Genomic DNA, 25,417 nt, shown 5'->3' with positions numbered 1-25,417 from the left:
AATTTCAGATTATGAGCTCTGTCCTCCACTTTGATCTTTTTGAATTTTTTTTCCCCAGCTCCCTACAGGGCCATCTGTAACTTGTTCTTATATTTTGCTTTCACAGAGTGCTGACCCTTGTCCTGCTATTAACACACTCTGCTATCTTACATTTATGCCACTATGGGCAACTTCTTTCATCTTTAACACTACCATTAACAGTCCCCTTGTTTAGTGTCCATCACATCTTTGCCAGATCTCTCCTCGGCCCCCACCTATCCCTGACCTCCTGTTTTGTCCACCTGCTCCAGCATCTCCACCTCCCCTTCAACAGTATAAGACCCATCACATTTCTACCTCTCTTCAGCTCTGAAGGAGAGTTATATGGACTCAAAACATTAACTCTGTTTCTCTCTCCACAGATGTTGCCAGATCTGCTGAGTTTTCCAGCATTTTTTGTTTTTATTTCAGATTTCCAGCATCTGCAGTATTTTGCCTTTATATATTGTGCATTTAGTCAGCTTGGCTCAATTTGGGCATTTCTGCCTTGAGTCAGACTGTTACGGATTACAGCCATTGCACTGCCCTGTCCCTGTTGTTCAGATTTTACTTCATTCTCTGAAATTTTGTTTTAACAGTGACTGTGGATGACAATATTGACAGATGTGACTCAGAAGTATTACTGTGTCTAATAGCATGAACGAGCTGGATTAATAGACAGTCAAAATGACCAGAACCCTGTGGCTTCTTATATTCCTGGCTGCCTGTTGATATTCAGCTTTCTTTACACTCCTGGTCTCAGTACTTTATCCAAGTGAGATCCCTAGTGATGTCAGTATAAAAGCTAAGAAAGATGACCCAATGCTGCAATTAATTCAGTCACTCTGGGACCTGGTTTGAATGATGCCTGAACTGAGCAGCAGGAAGTCATTACCTTTTGGTCATTGGAGTGTTCCTAGGTAAAACAAACAGGAGAAGACTGAACAGTTATTGGAAACACGTGACATCTGGAATTCAAAGCTGGATCATCCAGGAATTAATCTTGCAGTGGAATCAGCTATTTGCAGTTGTCTTTTTTCTGAAGTAGTTATTTGTACCAATCAAAACTGCATGTAATTTAGCACTAAGTTGCCATTCTCACTGTAGCTGTGGTGGGGGCAGAACAGGAAGAGCTGAAAGGTGCTTACATACCAACAAGCTTTTCATCATTTTAAATTAGGTTAGAAATCTAAAACTATAGGTTCTATGTATATTCAATGTATGCACACACTTGTTAGAATATGTAGAACTGGCTGAATCTCAGATGTTGAGGTTAAGCAAGTATATGTATACACTGACAAATACATAGAAGTTACAATATGAAATAGGTCACTTGGGAATTTACCCATGACATGAGCAAATATTTCCAATCTCCTTTACCGCCCTGTTCCCTATCTTTTCTACCCCTTTTTGTTCATCTTCTGCAGGCAGAGTTGCATTTGTTATGGCTCAGCGGATGATAAATGCTGAGCTGCTCAAATCCCAGAGGGAAACTTGAAACAGTTGCCACAATTGTTTTTATGATTTGTATTTTTATTTCGAGATTTGTGCTTTGAATTCAAAAATAATAAGTCCACTGAGTCTTGAGGGCTTTTACAACACTAAATCAAACATTTATTAATAAAATAAATGATTTTAAGCACATACATAGGTCTACAAATTACTGCTAACTTCTAGCTCCCCTAAATAATCTGACTTCCAGTGTGTAACTGGCAACAGTAAAAAAACATAAATTTCAACAGATCCAGGCAAAACACACAATACCCTGAACAGTGATATTCACAATGAGTTTTCTTAGCTTCGGTTCCTGTAGGTAGCAACTTGATACTTAGAGGCTTTTCACACTTGTTAGATCTTAGAATGCCTTCCCCATACACAACCTCAGCTCCTTTAAACATGTTTCTCCCTTTTTAACGTAAATCCCATTGTTCCAATATGCCTTTGCAAATTTACTTTTTCCATAATATAAAATCTTTCATAGTACTCGTATTATCAGTAATCTTTGGGAAAAATAAACACACTTTTTGGCTTAGTCTTTCATGGCTAGGCGTAACACCTTACCACCTCTTTAAAATTCACAACTCTGGTGTATCTGAAAATGCAAATGTTCCTTACACTTCACTTTCTAAAACTTAGCAATGTTTATGTATTTAGCATTTCAAACCTTTTGAACACTCAAAAGCTCCAGGCTAGCTGTCTCTAACTCAATTAAATCCCCCACACTCACATCCACACAGAGAAACTAATCCAAACCCCACTATTAATCTACCTTTACGATAAATCACAATAATATTATGAAAATGATTATATTTTCATGACCCATCACATTTTAGTCACTGCATTTGTGAAGGGAAGCCTTTGTGATAACAGTAGTGGTGGAGATTGTAGCGATGGTGTCCGGCCACCAATGCACAGTTATGGGAATTGGTACATTCAGTTGCCAATGTAAGTGCATGGTAGGAATTTGAGATCCATTTTAAAAGCTGGTTTTCTGCTCCCACCATGCTGTGCAAAGCTGTCATAGTTAGCTTGGAGCTGGAACACAGTATTCTCAATATTCCTCTGGCTGATATATAATTATATTTGACTCATGTTACATCTGAGCTAGGTTTGTTTGATAGCGAGTGTATAAAGTGTGAGAGTTTCAACCATTTGTTTGATCAGCTTTATTTTGGTGTATTAACCTCCTGTCCAAAAATCCCATCTGACAAAACTAAACAGTAGATGAAATCACAACACCAAATTTTTGAATGTTTAATGTGTTGACAGCAACTGCTGTTTAAACAGATTCCAGAGTATAGCACTGGGCCATATGGGCTACGTTTGATTGCCGACCTGAGTTAGCTGATCTCAGTTGCTGCACCTTTTAATTAGGGAGAGCAAAACTCAGATAGCCTTTCATGTGTGATCACAATTCATGGTCCCCTATGTGGAGGTTTGTTGAGTACATGACTGGACTTGGCCACGATGCCCTGCACAGTTGAACAGTCCATTGATTTTCATTGTCTAGGCTTGCACGCAAAGAATCCTCACTTGTGTGTGGCAGCAGAAGGCTTCTGGCACTCCTGAACTTATATTCCAGTGAGTGATGGCCTCTCCAGACTGGAAGGGTGGAGTTAGAAAACCTTTTCTCTGGAAGATTTATTTTGGGTACCAGAAATGAAGTTTAGTTTGAGGCTCTATACTGTTATGAAGCAGGTACTATGTCAGCTACGTTAGAGTTGACTTGTCGCCATTGGCAAATTGTCTGTAGCCATCTGGATGCAACCAACATCAAGTGCCATCCCAGACCACAAGATCAGCTCTGGTGCAACCACTTGTATTTATAACATTGGATGATTTACCTTTATGGTTCAGGTTATACTGTCTGTGCCCATTTGGGCACCATCTTATAATGATGCTGTCTCTCTTCTTTAGGACTTCCGACCCATTGTCTTCTTCTCATCCTTTTCTGAGCTGGTATGTGAATGCAATGAGTGCTGTGAGAATTGAATGCTGTAGTGGCAAAACATTTTAATTAAGTGCAATGTACATAAAGCTGCAATGACTTGTGAATAGTTTCCCAAATGGCCAGATCCCATAAGAAAGTAATAAGAATTCATGAAAATCTAAGGCAGAAGCGTTCAGGAAGTAGGTGTGTGTGTGTATACCTGTAGAAAATGTTAGGGTTGAAACTTAACTCCCCAAATCAGGTGGGTTGGGGTTGTGTCAGAGGTTACAATGTAAAAAACCTGGAACAGGAACTGAACCAGACCATTTGAGCTTTTCATGGAGGTGGAATGAGGGGTGGATAATCAACCTGCTCATTGGATGTTTGTTGGTCTTTTAAATATCATGAAGCTGTATTTTAACAGTGATTCTAATTTTAACTCATGTTGACACGGTCATGAGACTCTGCAACTTAAAGGAGGTGAGAGGTGTTGAATCCATGAGGTAAATGCCTTTACTCCTACGACCTCTCATTCACTCCTTCAATACCTACTGTTAAAGGCTTTGACCCTCTGAAGCTGACTTTCCACCCAAAAAGCTTCCAGTTTGTCAATCAGACAGTCTCTGGGCAGGAACCCTAATTAAATGAGCCCTGCAGCTAAATTCTGCAGGACATTTGGGAAATCAGTTCTTTCGATTTTCCAGACCTCTCAGCAGCTCTCCCGCACAAAACTTGTTTTCAGGCTAAAATCAGGCCTAGAAGCATGCAACACAGAAGGCGTCCATTCAACCCAATGAGCCTGTGCTGGCTCTTTGGAAGAGCAATCCAGTTAGTTCCACCACCCTGCTCTTTTTTCTGTAGCCCTGTAAATATTTCCTTTTCAAATATATGGTCCAGTTCTCTTTTGAAAGATACTATTGAATCAGCTTTCAATCTGCATTCCAGATCGTTAAAAACAGTTCCTGTTTCACTCCTGGATTTTTTTGCCAATTACTAATCCTCCTATCATTGTAAAAACTTTCCCCCATCTACTCTATTAAAACATCTCAATTTTGAATATGTCCCCTTAACCTTCTGTGCTATAAGAACAATCCCAGCCAATTGAGACCAGGTTGTTTGCAGTGTGGAGGGTGAGCAAAATGGGGAAGATTATAATGGAGGCCAGGTGGGGTTGGGGCAGGGGGAGATCATGATGGAGGCTATTCTGGGAGGGAGATGTATTATTGAGTGGAGGCTTTTGCCACTCCCCAGAGGTAACATAAGCAAGAAGCCTCAGCTGAGGTTTCCAAGAACAAGTTCTCTGAGGCCTCAACTGTTAAAAGTTCAATGATTCAGGATTATAGTTCTTGTAGGCAGGTAGTGATGACACTCTCTCCTCTCATTGATTTTTAAAATTCATTCATGTGCCCTGGGTATCTTTGGCAATGCCAGCATTTATTGTCTAGTCACCATTACTTAATTTACATTGTCTTTCATACTTTATACAACTGTGGTGATGTCCTGGACCTACAAGTACTTGGTCTTGGGTTCTCAGTAAAAATGCACTGATTAGAATTTATTTTACAAAGTTCCCCCTCTCCTCTAATGGTTTAGTTGGTAAAGGCTGAGTCATACTGACTAAGAGGTTCCATATTTGGAGCTCAAGTGATCTCAAGTTAGAGGGAAAAGTCATTTGTGAAGTTGCCTGTTGTCCAGTGGTTGTTGATGAAGTCCATGTCTGTTACTATAAGATGAGGACCAGATGTAATATCCATCAGGTTGGAGCTACTAACTAGTGCTTACCTGTCTGAACTTGCACATGAAACATGGTTTCTTTTGTAAAGTATAGAGGGTGAATTGGCACCTATGACACTATACAGTTGCATGAGTCAGCATTTTGACAGGTGACAAGATAGGCAAAAAAAAATCTAATATTTATCTGTCTGCTGCCTGCACCTTAGCAAGAATGTGCCCTTCTTTCTCATTCTCGTAGCAATTTGAATGTAATTTATGTTTTAGTTAATGCGTCAGACTACTTTAACTGCAATCTGATAATGTCTTGTATATTCTGTGATTGTTGATCTGCAGGGCAGGGAAGCTGCAAATGCAAAGAATCCTGACATTGAGAAAATGGAGAAGGCAGAGGTCATACTGCTACCACAGACAGTGCACTATCTATATATTCAGGTAACAGATTCTATCCAGACTCTACACTATTTATATATTCAAGTAACACTGTACTCCAGATTGTGCAATATTTATGTTCTGGTAATACATGACCCTGACTTTGTGCTATGTGTATATTCAGGTAACATACTATACCCACAATGTGTATATTCAGGTAACATATGTATGTAATCTGAACAAGAGTTTACTCAAGTCAGATGATTCAGTGCTGAAGACTGCTTGTTGTTACAATGCACCATGCCACCTACCACTTGGAAAGGAACAACTTAAGCCCCCTCCTGTGCCATGAATCGTGCCTGACACCGACTGGATATATTTTATTGACATTGTAGATTTCAGATTAACTGGGATCATGCTGTGAAAATTGACAACAGCATTTATAGTATCAACATAAGTGATTACAGATCAGATGTAATTAATTTCTGAAGCAATTTGGGACATTCTGAAGATGTGATAAACCACTTCATTACCTCTTTCTTTTTCGCCATCTATCTTTCTTTCTCTCTATCTTTGTGTACACAAACCAGAAAGGCAAGTATGGCCATGTGGAAGGTCAGGTCAGATGAAATAGTTCCTGCATCTGCCAGACATAGCAGTTGTGAATTTCCTTGGGAGGAGTAGGGGTGGAGTTCCTGATTGGCTGCCAGGATGCCATTTACATGGTGTTTAGATGGTAGCTGGATGGGAGAAGTCTTGAGGAGATTTACAGAAAATTTCTCCAGACAACAAGATACACCCCTCCAGGAAGGAATTAAAAATACAATAACTCCACAGCCAAGAAAAGAAATACAGTAACTTTACAACTGCGCTAAAAGTAAGGTCATGTGAGTGGAATTCAGTAGACATGAGTATGTGCCCCTTGACATAAAGTTAAACAATTATACCCTGACAGAGATGAAGACCTTGAAAATCCTGGGTATACGCATTCAAGCTGACTTGAAATGTGGTGGTCAAGTGAATGGTATGCTTAAAAAATGATGGATATAAATAGATAAAAGCAAAATACTGCGAATGCTGGAAATCTGAAACAAAGTATTTGAGTATAAATATAAATAGATATTCATTCTCAGATCCCTCATCCCTTTTACACTCCCTGCCTATGACCTGTTGTTAATGTAAACCAGCTACATTACCTTGGTCAGTTACGCTGTGTGGCCCCCTGGCCTCTCACACGCACAAACCACCCGAATCGAAAGAATACAGAAGTGCACACTGAGATTGATCTTAGGTCCTCAGTACAAATTGTATGACAAAGCCCTTCATGTCGCAAAGCTCAAAAGTCTACAAACAAGAAGAGTTAATATTTGTGCTAAGTTTGGGAAATCCCTTATGCAATCTACACAAATTAAGAACTGGTTACCCCACCAAGCCCAGAACAATCAAGGCAACTCAGAAGTTTGATTAAATTCAACCCTGTAAGATGCAAGACTGATGTGGCCCTATTCTTTACATGGTTTGAGTCCTCAATGCAGTACTTAAATTATGACATTTATATACTCTTCAGTGCCTTTAATGTAGAAATGGTGTATTGGTTTGTAATTTTATTATAATTTTAATTCAACATTACCCTTTGTAATATCCCATCCACCATTTCCCTGTTACCTGCTGAATCTTTTTGTCTATTTTTGTTACTACATGGTCGTTCGATGTTTACATGCGTTTAACCTGATTACTTAGTCTATATATGAAATTTTTAGTGTAAATTACACTGCAATTCAGCCTTTGGGTTGCATGTGATTTCTTGAATAAGATACCGTTATTACTATTTTGTAACCAAAAATCTTTGCATGTTATGAAGCGTAGCCCATCTGCCAAAATGGCTGAGAGATCAATAATTGTGATGGTGAGACTCTGCCTTGCTTTTGAGTTGCAGCTGTGAGATTTTGTGGATATAATTCAGTTAAATAAATGGCCTTGCAGACCACCCAGTGACTTGCATCCAAGTTGCTGAATATACAGAAACATTGCTACATGACTTGCAAATGATAGACCTTATTTTCTTGGCTTCTTTCAGATGGAATACTGTGAGAAAAGCACATTACGAGACACAATTGACCAGGGACTGCATAGAGATATCAATCGTCTCTGGAGGCTGTTCCGGGAAATCCTTGATGGACTAGCTTATATCCATGAACAGGTTAGTTTTGCTGAATGGCTCTTTATAAGGGATCTGTGATATCTAATGTATATAAGCTTCCAAAAGGCTTTTGACAAAGTTCACATCATAGGGATCCAGTTTAGAAGTTAGAAAGGAATAATGACCGTTAAAACCACTTGTGCAGAAATATAAGGCAAGTGCATTGACCATAAAGCTAAAAATTACATAGCTAGAGAGTAAGGTCTACAGTACAGAAACAGACTGTTCGACTCAACTGATCAATGTCGATGTTTATGCTCCACGAAAGACTCCTCCCACCCCATTACATCTGACCCTAATAACATTTCCTTCTATTCTGTTCTCCCTCATGTGTTTTATCTAGCTCCCCCTAAATTGCATCTATGCTATTCATCTCAAATACCTCTTGTGGCACCGCATTCCATATTTTTAACACTCTTCCATATTGGATGCACAACGAATGGAAACATTTCCCTTATGCCTAGCCTATTAAACTACTTCATTATCTTAAAGACCTCGATCAGGTCACCCCTCATCAAGCTAGAAAAAAGATAACCTAGCATGCTCAATCTTTCATGATGAGCATATTCTCTAATTTCTGGTATCATCCTTGTAAATCTTTTTCACACCTTCTCAAGTGCCTTTTTATAAAATGAAGACCCAAAACTGTGCACATTACTTAAGTATGGTCTAACCAAGGTTTGAGGGTAAGTCTAACATAACGTTTCTGCTTTTCAATTCTATCCATCTAGATGTGAACCCAAGTGCTTTGCTTGCCTTTTTTTGGCTTTATTAGCCTACATCACTAAGTTTCATGATCTGTGTAACCCCATCCTTGGATCCTTTTGCCCCTCTGCTCCATTCAGACTCCTAATATTCAAGCAGCATGTGACATCCTAATTCTTCTTACAAAAATACACCACATTATGCTTATATTAAAATTCTTTTGCCATTTGTGCATCCTTTCTGCAATTTTATTAATGTTCTCCTGCATTTTGTTGCATTCTTCCTCAGGGTTAACTATGCCACCCAATTTGGTGTCATCTGCAACTTTAGAAATTGTACTTCTGATTCTCAAATCTAAATCATTAACGTAAATTGTATTGTTTTAGCACCGATCTCTGTGGAACACCACCTCTCCTTTGGCTAGGTTGACTAGTTACTCTTAATCACTACATTATTTTTCTGAATTGTAGCTTGCTATCCATTTTGTTATTTATCCCCTAATTCCACTGGCTCTGATTGTAGTCATGATTCTACTATGTGGTACCTTATTGAAGGCCTTTTGAAAATCCAACTGTATTAAATCTATAACTTTACCCTTGTCTACTCTTTATTACTTCAAGGAATTCAATAAGGTTGGTCAAGCATGAACTTGCCTTTTAAAATCTGACTTGATTTTCAGTTTTTGGATGTTTCTCTGTTACATCCTTGAGTAAAGATTTCATTATCTGTCTTATCACTGATGCTAAGCTAACTTGTCTACAGTTCTGATGAGAGGCCACAGACCTGAAGGATTTAATTCTGTTTATCTTCCTACAGATGCTACCTGACCTGCTGAGTATTTTCAGCATTTTCTGTTTTTATTTCGGATTTCCAGTATCTGTGGTATTTTGCTTTTGAACATTGAAATATTTAGTTCTAGAGGTAACAAAGGCACAGATGCGGGTCTAAGCAGTACATGAGCAGCAACAGGGATGGAGATGGGTAATGTTATGGAGCTGGAAGTAAGGCAACTTTGGTGATAGAGAGGACATGGGGTTGGAAGCTCACCCGAGGGTCAAAAAGGGTGCCATGGTTGTGAATAGTCTGGTTCTGCATCAGACAGTGAGCAGCGAGTCTGGTCAAGTCAAGAGCAGGTTAAGTAGGCCAAGATGGGATACTTTTCCATGGTCACAGTTACATAACATGTTATTTGTGACTTTGATGAAAACTGTTTTATGGTAAGGGTAGAGACTTGATTGAGCATTTCAGACCTTGGAAAGATGGGTACAGATTTGGGAGGTGACAGCATGTCCGAGGACTTTGGAGAGGATAAGGAGGTCGGAGATGGCACAGCAGATTGCAAGGACAGAGGAACCAAGGATGTTTTTTTTTGGGGTGGGTGATGATGGCAGATTTGAAAGGAAGAGGGACAATATCTGAGGAGAGGAAACTGTTAACAATATTGGCTAACATGAAGGCTTGGAAGGAAAACGGATAGTCAGCAGTTTGGTGGGAATAGGGTTGAATAGCTGAGCTTGGAGAGAAATGAGAGAAAAACATGAGTTGAAAGCTAGGTTTCTGGCAGCGAACCTTAGAGAAACTTCAGCGTGGCGGTCCAAGGGAAGGAAGGGAAGTGGAAGAGGCAGCTAAATGGATTGTATCAATCCTAGTGAGAGAGAATTCCGTGAGCTCCTTGCACTTGTGTTGGAGGTGAGGGTAGAGGGGACAGGGAAGAATGATTTAAGAAAAATATTTTGTAGTGGAGAGTAGCAGGAGAGATGGTGCATCTAGCCAGATTTGGTGATGAATGTCTAAACTATTCGTCCGCCTTCAATGTTCAAGCCTGCATTCCTTGGACGTAAGGATGTGAAGATGGGAATTATATGGGGAAAGACCAAGGTGAGAGAGAGTAATGGTTTTAAAAGCAAAACATGAAATTTCAGAAATGACATATTTAAACATTTTCAGTGGGAAAGAGAGAAAGGCAAAAGAGGGAACCAGACTTGCTTTGCCTGAATCCAGTTTGAATCTTGACTAAGATATGAGGAATCGCGGGTTCCAGTTCTGCTGATGAACCTCTGGGCTCACCCTGTCCTGACCAGCTGTTCTGTCCTCTTTATATTTCAGGGTATGATTCATAGAGATCTGAAACCTGTTAATATATTTTTGGATTCCAATGATCACGTGAAAATAGGAGATTTTGGCTTAGCCACAGATCATCTTTCTAATGTGGTAAGAAGTGACTTGAAAAGGAATTAAACATAACCTGTTTCACATGGATAGATTATGAAGGAAGCACTTTCTGTTTATGATGCATTGTGTGGTGCAGTTATGTCTGTGTTAGGGAATGGATATGTGTTTGCTGTGTATACTTTTGGGGAGATGTTGTTCTGTGGCACACTCACTAAATTTATATGTTGTGATCAAGGAATTTTTAAAAGCATTTTTAAAAGATTAAAATCTAGGACACCTAGTAGCCTAAAGTTTTACAATTACTTTGCAATTCTTTGTCACCCTCCTGGCAATTGCTGTCATCCATCTGGTACACTTATGATGGGTTTCACTGTCTTTGTTTTGTTAGATTGTGAAGTGCCTCATCTATTGGGAAGAATCTGTCTCTCTCTCTAGAGCAAAGATACATTGCCTGCTGGCACTAGAAGCTGGAGGATGAGTCTAGGTCAGACTGGCCTGCTAGCTGAGAGGTCACTCATCAATTTCAGATGAGTAGAAACTAAGAATGTTTAGTTAAAGGAAACTGCTGTTGGCCAAATGATCAAGTCCATGTTAGCAATCTTCCCAACAGTCTTCTCTTAATCTCTTCTCTCCAGAAGCTTTAAATATCCGCTCAGAATGTTTATGCTGTCCATTTTAGTGTCTTTCTCATGAACTTTGTTACCCATCTTTTATGTTTTTGGTGAAAAGTTTCTGACAAACTTCCCTTCTTCCTCCTGATTTTCTGATTTTTTAAAAAAAACTTGAGTTTCTGGGATATGAACTGCCTTCATGAACTAGGAACTGGGTTGTGACTACTAAAGTTCAATTAATTAGTGACTTGGCCAACAGGAAATTTTAATCCTATCCAACTTGACTGTCTGGGCCTGTCGCAATCCTGCAAGGTCAGTTATCTGACTATTGCTCATCCAGTCTACCAGAGTAATGCTAATGTTGGTATTTCATCAGTAATCCTGTTCACATTGATACTCTTGAGGATGTCACTTGTCTGTTAAATTGCTGCCTGTAATTTCTACTCAAAAGTAGAAAAGATGACAAGTTTCCTAAACTTGGCTTGTATTCCTGTGATTTTAAAAGGTACTTAGAATGATAAAGGGATTTGAAACAGATAACCTATTTCCTCAGGTGGGGAAATCCAGAACAAGGATACATAACCTTAGAGCTAGGATACTCAGGCATGAAATCAGGAAACACTTTGTCACATAAAGGGTAATGGAAATCAAGAACTCTGTCCCCCAAAAGGATGTGGATGCTGGGTTAATTGTAATTTTGAAGACTGAGATTGATGGATTTTTATTAGGTATGCGTATCAATGCGTATTGACCAAAGGTGGATGAATGGGGTTGAGATATAGATTGACCATGATCTGATTAAATGACAGAACATGCTGGAGGGACTGAACTGCCTTACTCCTACTCCTATATTCCTGGAGGTCTCTTCTCTAAATAAAATGTGCCCAACTTCCATAATTTCTCCTCATACATTAAGTTCTTGATACTGCAAATTCTATTTCTTCCTAGTATGTCTACCTTAAGAAACCACAAATAAAAACCTTGATTTTAAAATATTCTTTCCCACAGGCAGGTGACAGGCAGGAAACAGATGGCAGTGGATCTATTCATTTTATCAAACCTGACCCAGCAGGTGAGGCTGTTTCCTGAAGCATCATGTCAGGATACCACTGGATGGCATCGAGGATGGATTGATACTGACTTGTGTTCTAGCTCTCACAAAGCCACCTTGTGGCCCATACAGTGCAGGTCAATTTAGAGTTAGGAACTAGTTTGTGACTAATAAGAGTTCAATTAATCAGTGACTTGGCTAACAGGAAATTTTAATCCTATCCAACTGGACTGTCTGGGCCTGTCGAAATCCTGCAAGGTCAGTTATCTGACCATTGCTCATCCAGTCTACCAGGGTAATGCTAATATTGGTATTTCATCAGTCAATCCTGTTCACATTGATACTCTTGAGGATATCACTTGTCTGTTAAGTTGCTGCCTGTAATTTTTCTCTGCCTGAGATGCTTTTTAAAGTGTCAGTTTGATTGAGTTGGGAGCAACTTTGCCTCCTTGTGTCTTGTGAATTCAAGTTACCGACGCGTAAAATGACGCGGGGTGACGTCGGGTGAAACTCCCAACATCACCCCGCGTCATTTCAATTTTCAGGTCGGCTGGGGCACAACTGAATCAGCTGTGTGCCCGCCGACCTGTCAACGGCCAATTGAGGCCATTTAAAAAGTAATTGCACTAGTTAAAGGACCTGCCCGTCCAACCTTAAGGCAGCGGGCTTCAGAAAAAGCATGAAACCTCATCCGTGGGCGGGATGAGGTTTCATGTAGGTGTTTAAAAATTTAATAAAACTTTAATTAAAAGTGTTGGACATGTCCCAACTATGTGACAGTGTCACATGAGGGGACATGTCAAGGAAATTTTATTTTTCTATATTTAACATTTTTAAATTTGGCGCTGATCTCCCTGAGGCAGCACTTAGCCTCAGGGAGATGGGTGCACTCTTTCGTGTGCATGCGCAAAAGAGTGCACTCTTGGATTAGGGAATCCCCCACCCCCGCCTGCACAGGGAGCGCATAGCGTGACGCCGGGCAGGCCTTAATTGGCTCGCCCACACAAAATGGCGGCACGCCCCCAAATGGGGGCGCCGATTGGAGGCGCGCCTGCACGTGCCCACTCCTGAACCCCACCCCCTGACTGGGGGAAAATTCTGCTCATGGGTGCATAATCTAAATATATCCTTTAAAAAGAAAAAGCCTCTCTCCAGTTTTGGTTATCTGCTTTAGCTTGGTAACTGTTTTCCTTATACCTCTGCGAAGAGAATTGGGGTGTAGTTTACATTAAAGATGTTGAATCATTGCATGTTACTAATAATCCAGTGTGTAATTGAAGGGGTGTTGTCAGAATTGTTGACCTTTAGCTAAGCTGTAAAGCCAAGTGCCTGGCTGTTCCAGTGATTTAAATGGGTGTTAAAGTCTGTTTGAAGAATAAAGAGTTCCCTGGTGTCATGGCAATACCATGAACTAAAACATGAACAAATTTGCACTTTTTGTAACGCATTCACACAATAAAAGATTCCAAATCTCTTCACAGATACAAGATAACTAGACATGGAGCAATTATGGGAAAAGGGTTAAGGATGGCATCCAAAAGCTCCAAATCCCCCATTCTAGTTCTGTATTTCTGCTTTGATTCCTGGAATCATTATGAATAACACAAAGTTACAGCTCAGCATTTGTTTCAATTACAGGGAATCTGACTGGAATGGTTGGTACTGCCTTATACGTGAGCCCTGAGGTACAGGGCAACACCAAAGCCTCCTACAACCAGGTAATACATTGTGTTATATATCAAGAACATAGTCAATAAATACCAGGATTACTTACTGGGCTGAATTATTCCGTTGGTGAGCAGGGGATGGGGCCCGCTCGCCGATGCGAAAATGATGCGGGATGATGTCGGGGGAAACCCCCTATGTTATCCCACCCCATTTAAATCTTCAGGAAGGCGGGGACACAGCAAGATCAGCTGTCCACCCACCGACCTGTCAATGGCCAATTGAGGCCATTGACAGGATAATTAAAGGACCTGCCCGTCCAACCTTAAGGCTGACGGGCAGGCCAGGAGCCCTGGCGGGCTTCTGAAAAAACATGAAACCTCATCCACCGGCAGGATGAGGTTTCATGGAGGGTTTATTAAAGTTTGAGTGAAATTTATTAACATGTCCCATCTCATGTGACATTGTCACATGAGGGGGACATGTTAAGGATTTTTAAATTTTTCTATTTTTCAAGTTTCTAAATCTATTGGCGATCTCTCTGATGTAGCACTTAGCCTCAGGGAGATGTGCGCTCTTTCGCGCACTCTCGCATTTGGGGAGTCCTCCCCTGCCCGCACAGGAAGCACATAGCACTTCCTGCCGGGCATTATGCTGGGCGGGCCTTAATTGGCCCGCCCACTTAAAATGGCGGCAGGGCCTGCTTCTCCAGTGGGGATTGGCTCCTTGCCCGCTGGAGTTTGGGTTGGGCCCGCCCGCCCGACAGGCAGAAAATTCTGCCTGCTGGCTGTGGTCCGCTGCTTGTCTCCTGGTAAATGGCTTATTCTCTAAGTATCACTATCTGTACTGTACCTCTGTGATTGTCACATAATTCTGAGGTGTTTACTTTTGCAACCCGAAAGGTTTGCCCTTGTCTCCTACCTTGTCCAGATGGGGTTAGTTTGGCACACTGTTTGGACTGCTGCTGAGGTCACGTCACTGGGAATAGAGCCTGCAATTTCTCATAGTGGGGAATTCCAAGCCACCTGTGCTTGATGTGTGGTGACATTGCACCCCTTTAGCTTTGTTTGGCAACTGTCCTTTTTGCTGGCAAGGTGACAGCCTGAGCTGAGTTGGAGCCTGCTCAGTTCTCTTTAAAAAAAAAAATCTCATAAGGGCACATGTCTGACATGAAGTTTATTTACAGCTGTCCTAAACCTATCCTCACCAACTGTTAGCCGGTATTTCATAGAGCTATTAATTTTAAAAGAAAATCTGTGCATGAACTTCAAGAATTGCATTGTGTAGCAGAAGCCGATAGTGATTCCCTGCCTTTTGTCTTTGTGCACCATGTGTGGCTTCAAATGAAAATGTTGGGCATATCAGTGGATTGGAGTGTAGTGATCTTGTTTAAGCCGGGTTGGGGGCTTGGGTATTGAAACCTCTTGGATGAATCAATAGGCTTTAGAAAAAATTGTGACATTTAACAGAGGGGCAGGTGTAGGGCGAGCTGTCCTGCAAAGTATGTCACATCAAGAGAGAACAGTGACAATGATATCATTGGAAAAGTAGTATGTTGTAAAAGTGAGTATTACAGAATATATACTGCAGACTAATGTCACCAGAAACATTTGTGATCTGTCATTATTGTCCCATCCTATTTATTTGTGTGTGTGTTACTTCATTAAATTACAGCTAATTTCCTGCCATTTGTTTCAGAAAGTGGATCTCTTCAGTTTGGGAATTATTTTCTTTGAGATGTCGTATCATCCCATGGACACCGCATCTGAAAGGATCTTTGTACTCAGCAAGCTACGAATGGTAGGTGCTAACATATTGACCCTTAATGGAGATATATTGGAATCCAACTCATTGTAACCATCAGTAAATTCCTCTCTGCTTCAGAGAAATAACCAGGTTGTGTTTTCAATTTCGGTAAGACTGTCCAAATTGTAATATAGGTTGATATTCAAGAATGGTAGGAAATCTTCTCACTATCCATTATATGCAGTTCTGAGTGAAAGGAGTTTGACCATTTTTAATCTTGTTAGTTTGGTGACTCATAATCTTACTTTTAATCCTCAGAGATATTTGTGCTCCTCCAACTCTGGCCTCTTGAGCATCCCTAATTTTGATTGCCCTGTCTTTTGTGGTAGTGCCTTCAGCTGCCAAGGCCATAAACTCTGAAATTCCTTTTTTAAGTCCTTCTACCTCTCATTCCTTTTTTAAGACAGTCCTTTAAACCTACCTCTTTGACCAACACCACGTCTCCTTATGTGGCTTAATGTCAAATCTTGTTTCTGAATGCTCCTGTCAAGCGCTTTATGACACTTATCTCAATTAAAGATGGTATATAAATGCAAGTTGTGTTGTTCCTAGAAACACACTTGGACAGTAATCCATTGAAGTGATACAACAGGACAGTGAATTGCTCGATGTTTAGATAAGATATATGTAAAACAAATAAAATACATCTTAAATAAATGTACTCAATATTTCACAGTTCAATAAACATTGTTAAAATGTCTCTCATTCAGAAGTGCTGGTGGGGTGCTCTTCTGAGATTTGAATTGAGACTTTGAACCTGAAGGGTCATTTATTCTACATCTGATCTAGCAATGTTTGGGGCATAGTGAATGCTAATAAGAGAAAAGCAACCCAATACCTAGCACTGGCTTCCCTCACCTCAGTGCAAAATTTGGAACAAAAATATAATTGTAAACGTTAGGGGGCGCATGGTTGGGGAAGTGGTAATGGGTGGTGAGCACAGAGAGCAAATATTGGTAGGGAAAAGACATCACAATCCAGTCAGATCATGTCTGTATGCCCACAGGATTGATTGGACTATCTGGTTAAGGTGAGGAGTTGCAATATGAGGGCATCTTGCACTGTTCTGTCCACACATGACAACACTGAAAAGCCCTGTGTACCCTCTTAGGTTTTGAGGATTGCAGTGGTCCACCTAGGAGTTTGGGGTAAATGCCCATTTGCCTTTTGAAGGAAAGTACCTTGTTTTTCAGTTTATTGATGGAAGTGTCTAATCTAATTAAAGTTACCTTTTCCTCTCCCAGCCCACGATTGAGTTCCCTGAAGATTTTAAAGTGGAAGAATATTCAAAACAGGTACAGTCTTTAGCTTTCGCCTCATTGACAGTTGTATGCACTGTTGTGAGAATGCCTCTGGTCTACAGGTTGTAAGGTGGGCAGTTTTTTTTTTTCAGGAATGGAATACAAGACATGAACCATTTACCATTTTGTTGTGCCACTCAAAGAATTTTCTAGGATTAGCCAAGAGCTAGGGTAAGGTGACCTCAAACCTGAAAAGCAATGCGCAGTGTCACATTCTGAAAACAAGACAAAAGTTAGGACATATGGAGTCAGGTGACAAATAACTGAATGGATAGTAACTTGGCTGAAAAATAAAAAGCAGAGTGTAGGGATAAAGAGTTATTATTCAGATTGGAGGAAGATACAAAGCTCTGTTCTACAATTACTTGCTGACTCCATTGTTATTCACAATTTGATTTGGGAATGTGTAACTCGATATCAAAACTTTCAAATAATACCAAACTGGGGCACATGGCTAATGCTGAGCTAACCCTCCATGGTCCCATCCCTCCTGTGTAATCCCCTCCAGTCCCTTAACTCTTCAAGGTATCTGCGCTCATCCCTAATTTTAATTACTCCACCATTGGTGGCTGTGCCTTCCGTTGCTTAGGCCCTATGCCCTGGAATTTATCTCCATACTCTCTCCATTTTCTCCAACTTGCTTTTCTCTTTTTAAGACCCTCCTTGAAACCTACCTCCTTGACCAAGGTTTTGGTCATGTGACCTAATATCTCCTTGTGTGTCTTGGTGTCATTTTATTTTCCAATGCTCCTGTGAAGTGCCTTGGGATGTTTTATTACTTTAAAGGTGATATATAAATATAAGTTGTTGAGGAAGAATGCAACAAAATACAAGACTCTGGAAAACTTCCAGACTGGGTAGTTAAGTGGCAAATTAACTTTGAATTGATACATCTACACCTTAGAAAATTAAAAAGAAAACCTGAATGTGGTTGAAAAGCAAAGACTGAGAGTCGACTGAATAGAGGTCTTTAAAATTATGAACGGGTTGGAAAGGGTAGATGCAGAGAGAATGTTTTCACTTAGAAAATATAATACTAGGGGCTATAAAGACAAGGTAGTTACTAATAAATTGAGTAGGGAAATAAGGAGAAATTTCTTTACTTGGTGGTCAGATCGTGGAACTTGCTACCAAACAGTTTTTAAAAATTCTTTCACAGTATTTGGGTATTGCTGGCTAGGCCAGCATTTATTGCCCTCGAGAAGGTGCTTGTGGGTCACTTTCTTGAACCACTGCAGTTCATGTGGTACAGGTGCACCCACAGTGCTGTTATGGAGGGAGTTCCACGATTTTAATCCAGCAACAGTGAAGGAATGACCATATAGTTCCAAGTCAGGATGGTGTATGGCTTGGAGGGGAAGTTGCAAGTGGTGGTGTTCCTGTGCAGCTTCTGCCCTTTACGTTCGAGGTGACAGAAGTTGTGGGCTTGGAAGGTACTTTTGAAGGAACTTCGGTGAGTTGCTGCAGTGCATCTTGTAGATGGTACACACTGCTGCCACTGTGCATTGGTGGTCGCTGAGGTGCCAGTCAACCGGACTGTTTTGTCCTGGATGGTGTCGGGCTTCTTGAGTGTTGTTGGAGCTGTACTCATGCAGGCAAGTAGAGAATATTCCATCACAATCCTGACTGTGCTTTCCATATTGTGGGCGGGCTTTGGGGAGTTAGAAGGTGAGTTACTCTCTGCAGAATTTCTGATCTACTCTCGTAGCCAAAGTATATATAACACCTTGGTTGTTGATAGTGGGGGATTCAATGATGGTAATGCAATTGAATCTCAAGGGAATGTGGTTAGATTCGCTCATTGGAGATGGCACTTGTGTGGCGCGAAAGTTACTTACCACTTATCAGCCCATACCTAAATGTTGTCCGGGTCTTGCTGCATATGGACACAAACTGATTCAGTATCTGAGGAGTTGCAAGTGGTACTGAACATTGTGCAATCAACAATGAACATCCCCACTTCCTTATGATGGAGGGAAGGTAATTGATATGAAGCAGCTGAAGATGGTTGGGCTGAGGATCCTGCCCTGAGGAACTCCTGCTGTGATGTCCTGGGACTGAGATGATTGACCTCCAACAACCACAACCATCTTCCTTTGTGCTAGGTATGACTCCACAATCCGGTTGACTGGCATCTCATCCACCACCAGTGCACAGTGGCAGCAATGTGTATCATCTACAAGATGCACTACAGCAACTCACCAAAGTTCCTTCAAAAGCACCTTCCAAGCCCACGACTTCTATCACCTTGAATGTAAAGGGCAGCAGATGCATAGGACCACCACCATTGACTCCAGTTTTGCTTGGGCTCCTTGATGCTACACTTGGTCAAATACTGCCTTGATGTCAAGGGCAATAGCTTAGATGTTTTCAAAAAGAAACTTGATAAATGCATGAGAGATAAAGGAAATTAAAGATATACTGAAAGACTAAGATGAGGCAGATGGCTTGAATGGTATATAAATTCCAGCACAAACAAGCTGGGATAAATGGCCTGTTTCTGTGATGTGCATTCTGTGTAATTTGATGTAATGCATGTGTAGCAGTAATGTCCTATATCCATAATGCTAAAGTAACATTGTGACGCATAGGCCTGTAATTTCTGATTCTGGAGCAGACTCCAGAGACTTAAGCACAATCTAGGCTGACTCACCCAGTGCAGTACTGAAAGAGTGCTGCATTTTTGGAAGTGCCATCTTTGGGGTAAGATATTAAACCATGATGTCGTATGTCCTTTAATGTGTTGATATAAGATTCCAAAACACTACTCTGAAGAAGAGCAGGAGACATCTTGGCATCCTCCAACATTTATCCCTTGACCAACGTCATTTAGAAAAAGATTATCCTGTTTATAGAGCCTTGGCTGTGGTATTTTTTACATTTACTGCATTTCAAAAGTATTTTGTTGGCTTTGAAGTGCTTTGGGACATCCTGATGCCCTATATAAATGCAAATCTTTGTCATATGTAGTAACATTGTAGCTCTTTGATTGGAGTTACTGACTTGCAATACAAAAGTAAGGAAGTTATGCTTCAGTCGCTTCAGAGGCTTAGTTAGACCTCATCTGGACTACTGCATTCAGTTGTGGGAACTATACCACAGGAAGGATATATTGATCTTTGAGAGGATGGAAAGCATATTCATCAGAATTCCATCTTAAGAGGTAAATTTATGAGGATAGGTTAAATAGGAGCAGGAGTAGGCCAAGTGGCCTCTTCAGTCTGCTCCACCATTCAATATCATGGCTGAATTTCTACACCAACACCGCTCTCCTGCCCTCTCCCCATCTCCCTTGAATCTCTTTTTACCCAAGAATCTATTTATCTCATAAACATAGTCTTAGCACCCACGGCTGTCTGGTGTAGAGAATTCCTAAGATTCACAAACCACTGAGTGAAGAAACTTCTCTTTATCTCAATCCTAAATGACCAACCCCTTTACCTGAGACTAGCCCCTGCAGCCAGTGGAAATAGCCTCTCAGCATTTACCCTGTCAACCCCTTAAAAGAATTTTGTACATTTCAATTAGATCACTTCTCATTCTTCAAAACTATATAGAAAAAAAGCTCATTCATCTTAAGGTCGCATAAATGTAGTTTGTATTCATTGATTATTAAATATTGAAAGTGATCTAATTGAAGTTTTTAAATTGATTTGATAGGATACACAAAGAGAAACAATTTTCCCTGACGGGGGAATCAATAAGTTGGCATAATGTTAAAATTGGAAACAGTCTGTTCTGGGGTGATTCTGGAAACCCTTTTATACACAAGGATAGTGGAAATCCAGAACTCTTTTTTTTTCTCCCAAAAGGCTATGAATGCTGGATCAATTAAAGCTTTTAAGATTGAGATGGTAAATATTTTGTCTGGTGAGGGTATCGAGGTTATGATCAAAAGTGGGTAAATGGAGTTCAGGTACAGATCAGCCATCTAATTGAATGGTGAAACAGATTTGAAAGGATGGATAGCCTATTCCAGTTCCTATGCAGCTCTATCCATTCTCACACAAATGTACGTGAGGTATGAAAGCTGTTTTGACCCACAGTTAGTGACCTGTTGTTGCTGTTTTCTTCAAAGAGATTGATAGTTGGCTGGCTGTTAAATCATGACCCGGCGAAACGTCCCACCGCAGTAGAGTTGCTGAAAAGTGAGCATCTCCCCCCACCCCAGATGGAGGAGTCGGAACTACATGAAATGCTGCACCATGCACTGGCAAATACTAGTAGCAAAGTTTACCGGACATTGCTCACCCAGATATTCTCCCAGCATATCACACCTGCTATGGATTTCACCTATGATATTGATGTTCACAAGGTAGGAAATTAATATTGTCAAACACATCCTCCACTGGGGACACTGCAGCATTGTCGCTGGACTTGCTGAATGTATTGGGAACAAAATTAAATTTAACCCAAAAGTAAAATACTGTGGATGCTGCAGGACTGCCAGCCTCTGTCTAGTGGGAAACGGAGTTGGTATTTCAGGTCGATGATCTTTTGTTAGAGCTAATCTTACCTTGATTCAGCTTTAATTATGACTCCAAACTGAAGTATAATAGTATTTAATGTACCAATGTGGCCTAGAATTTATCAGCAGGCTTTTGAAGTCAGTAGATACCGTGAAGAACAAAATAAAATAGATAACTATCTTTTGCATGCTGACAGGCTGCTACCAGGATGCATTTACAATCTATGCCTTTTCTCATATACATGTAATATTGAGAAGTACAATAACAAAGCAAGTATAAGTCATGCAATTCAGTATAGAAGTCTGCCCGAGACTTGCCAACAGCAAAAGAAGACTGCATTCTTATCAGCTCTACCCTTTTGTATTTTACATATGCAACACAAGGTATTGACGCCATTGTGTTGTTTCCTGGTCAATGAAGCTGGTGATTTATCACTGAGAATTTTTTTTCTCTGAAAAATCACCCCAGCTACAGTCTAAAATGGTGGGGGTAGGACATGGAGTAGAGATGTGGAACTCCCAAGTCCTTCCTACTGGCTCCCAAATTGACACAACTGCCTCAGCTCATCTGCTGAAACTGTCATCCATGCCGGTAAGCTAGTGAATTACTTATTATTTACTGTCTGAGGAAACAGCGCCAATACAAACATATTAGTTTTTTTAACTACCTATAATCTTCCTGTCCTTTTCAAAATCTTGCATGATACTGGGTTTAAAGGCAAACATTAACCTCTACCACCATCCCATTCTCCTTAATTTACAGTATGGCAGCATCCACCTGCTTTCCTATCTCCATACTGTTGTATAAACCTTACAGCTACTGGGTCCAGCTCCTGGATCTCACTCACCTATTTTAAATAAAACTCCACTCCAATCTCACTTCTTTCTGTTGCCAAAGTATAATCCTGTTAATTTAAATAAATGTTTTTCTGCTGCAGATTTTTAAAAAGAATAAAATTGGAACTTAACCCCTGCGTCTAGTCTACTTTGGACGAGGGAAAAACTCACAAAGCATCATATCCTGCTTTTAAACCATAAGCAATGCATAGTCGTTCACTAACATGTACTCTACTGATATTTTGGCCAGCTGCTGGCAGTAAGTTAGAAACAATGATCAGATGTCAGAAGCTACACTTTGGAGGCTTATCTATTTTTCTGCTGAAGTATTAGCTGTGGCTATTCTGAAAAACCCATGCCAAGTGCAATCAGATTGTAATTTATGCACTTTTTAAAGAAAACTTAAATGTTTTTCTTTCTTCAGGGCAATTTTTCAGCACACTACACTATGCTGCGGCACTTCGTATATGAGACTGTGTGCCGGGTATTCAAAAGGCATGGTGAGTGTAATACATTGCATTTAGCTAACTCATCTAGTAGCCCCGTCTAGTGTTTTATGCTGCTTGTTTTCTGTTACCTTCTCTGTAGCCTATCTGAGTTGCTTTAATGTTCAGAGCTCTGTTCAGAGTACTGTGTACAGTTCTAGTCGCCGTAGTATAAAAAGCATATAGAGGACTGGAGACGATGCAGAGATTTACAAGGATGCTACTAGAATTGAGTAGGTATACATATCAGGAAAGAATTGACAGACTGGGTCTCTTTTCACTTGAACAAAGATGGTTGAGGAATGACCTAATAGAAGTTTTAAAACAGTATTTACCAAACCATTTTCCAATGTGACCCCATTTTAACACCAAAATTAAGGTGATCCCAGACATCAAAAACAAAACAGCAATAAAGCAACATATTAACATTCTGTATATGATTATTGAAGTTTGCATACTATAGGTCAATATATAGTAATATAATCATATAAATATGAAAATCTGTTTTTTAAAGCACTTTGTAAAATGTTATTAATTTATGAAATTCATGTAGGTTTCACTCAAGCTCTCCATATTCTGCGGTGACAGAAGACTCAGTGAAGCCCCTCTGCCACACCTCACCATCACAGACACGTTTGTAATCAGCCCCTCTCCGCCCACCACACACACATGTACATACAGGCCCCCCTTCTTCCCCCAATTCCCACCTTCCCCCACTCACTCAACTCAGCAGCTCCTCATCCCAGCTCCCTACTCACTCAACAGTCCCTCTTCTCAAATCCCTCACCCTATTCGCTCACTCAGCAGCTCCTCTTCCAAACCCCCTCCCCCCACTCACCAACCCATTTGCCTTCCGCTCCCCCCCCAGCCACCATTTTAGTCTATTTGCTGGTACCTTTGAAGCAGAGTCACTGTCCTGGAGTAAGGAGCCTGAACAACAGCCAAACAGGAGTAGAAACACAGTTTGAAACTACTACTCACCTTCCTGGATCATCCGCACGACCTCCTGGATTTTTCCACACTCAGTCAGTGACTGAGTTACATTTGTGGGCCTCTAGCTGTGCCAAGTTGACACACAAACATCCCGGAATCCCTTGTACATGTCACTGGAAGTGTTTTCTGAAGTTAAAAGAGTACTTTGGGCTCACCATCCGCTCCATGCTGTTTGGTGGAATTGATCCAGTGGGTCCAGGGCTGCCTTACTGGAACCTCCAGACTGGGTCATCTCCTCTCTACAGTCATCATTGCTGCTTGCAGGAGGGGCAGCTCGTGACCCCAAATGTGAAATTGGGTTGCAACCCACTGTTTGGAACTTCTGCTTTAAAATTATGGAAGATTTTGATAGAGTGAGTACAGAGGGAATGTTTCCTCTTGTGAGAAGAGCATATTTAAAGACCATTAGTCTAAGATAGCCACCAAGAAATCCAATGGAGAATTAGAAGAAACTTCTTTACCCGGAGAGTGGTGAAAATGTGGAACTCGCTACCACAGGAAATATGGATGCATTTTAGAGGAAGCTAGGCAAGGAAACAGAGGGCTATGATGGTAGATTTAGATGAGGAAATATGGGAGGAGATCGAGTGGAAGATAAATGCCAGAATAGACTGGTTGAACCAACGGCCTATTTCTGTGCCATGTACCCTCTGTAATCCAATATAATAATGATGGGTGAAGCAGAGCAAATAAGAGAAGTGTCAGGGAATATCTAGGCAAAAGTGATCCCAATATGAGGTTTAAAATAATAGTTGAGAAAGACATAAATAAAGCAAAGATCTGGGTAATAGATTGGAAAAGTTTAATTTAATTGATTAAGAAAGGAACAGAAAAGGTAAATGTTAAAAAATGATTAAGAGATAGCTGCAGTGGGAAATATTTCAAAAGGTGACCAATAGAGTTTAGGAGACATATGTTCCACTCATAAACAAGAACAAACTAACAAATAATGAAGCATCACGTCAAAGATGCACTGTAGAAACTCATCAAGGCCCCTTAAGCAGCACCTTCCAAACCTACGACCGCTACCATCTAGAAGGACAAGGGCAGCAGATACATGGGAACACCACTACCTGGAAGTTCCCCTCCAAGCCGCTCACCATCCTGACTTGGAAATATATCATCGGTCCTTCACTGTCGCTGCGTCAAAATCCTGGAACTCCCTCCCTAACAGCACTGTGGATGTAGCTACACTACAGGGACTGCAGCAGTTCAAGAAGGCAGCTCACCACCACCTTCTCAAGGGCAATTAGGGATGGGCAATAAATGTTGGCCTAGCCAGTGATGCCTACATCCCGTAAATTAATAAAAAAAAGAGAAGGGGAAATTTGAAACTAATTTAATTTAAAGCACTTATTAGGTCTCAGCTGGCATATTGTGCTCAATTCTGGCACTATACTTCAGAGAGGATATCAAAGCATTAGTGGATGCAAGAGAGATTTATTAGAATGGTATCAAGGATGAAGGAATTGATTTATGTGGAGAGACTGGAGAAGCTGGACTTGTTTTTCTTGGAGCACAAAAATATTCTTGGATATTTGATGGTTGTGTTGAAAATCATGAATTGTTTGA

The 25,417-nt window shown here is 40.6% G+C and overlaps 1 protein-coding gene across 7 annotated transcripts in view; it reads left to right on the top strand.

The window, feature by feature from the left end:
- eif2ak4 (eukaryotic translation initiation factor 2 alpha kinase 4) overlaps positions 1–25,417 on the top strand; it is a 160,777-nt gene that overhangs the window by 90,270 nt on the left and 45,090 nt on the right. For 4 of the 7 annotated variants that reach the window (XM_041213972.1, XM_041213965.1, XM_041213968.1 and 1 more), the window contains 10 exons: positions 3,436–3,477; positions 5,516–5,614; positions 7,629–7,751; positions 10,563–10,667; positions 12,248–12,311; positions 13,929–14,008; positions 15,654–15,755; positions 17,006–17,056; positions 21,141–21,377; positions 22,792–22,867. In XM_041213972.1, coding sequence (XP_041069906.1) covers positions 3,436–3,477; positions 5,516–5,614; positions 7,629–7,751; positions 10,563–10,667; positions 12,248–12,311; positions 13,929–14,008; positions 15,654–15,755; positions 17,006–17,056; positions 21,141–21,377; positions 22,792–22,867 — 979 coding nt within the window. The remainder of the gene's footprint in view (positions 1–3,435; positions 3,478–5,515; positions 5,615–7,628; positions 7,752–10,562; positions 10,668–12,247; positions 12,312–13,928; positions 14,009–15,653; positions 15,756–17,005; positions 17,057–21,140; positions 21,378–22,791; positions 22,868–25,417) is intronic. The other 3 variants (XM_041213966.1, XM_041213967.1, XM_041213971.1) reach the window with 3 other exon arrangements.

Source organism: Carcharodon carcharias, chromosome 20 (assembly GCF_017639515.1).
Source record: "Carcharodon carcharias isolate sCarCar2 chromosome 20, sCarCar2.pri, whole genome shotgun sequence".
Classification (NCBI taxonomy): domain Eukaryota; kingdom Metazoa; phylum Chordata; class Chondrichthyes; order Lamniformes; family Lamnidae; genus Carcharodon; species Carcharodon carcharias.
The sequence above is the reverse complement of the archived record's forward strand: the minus strand, read 5'-3'. Positions and strand labels throughout refer to the sequence as shown.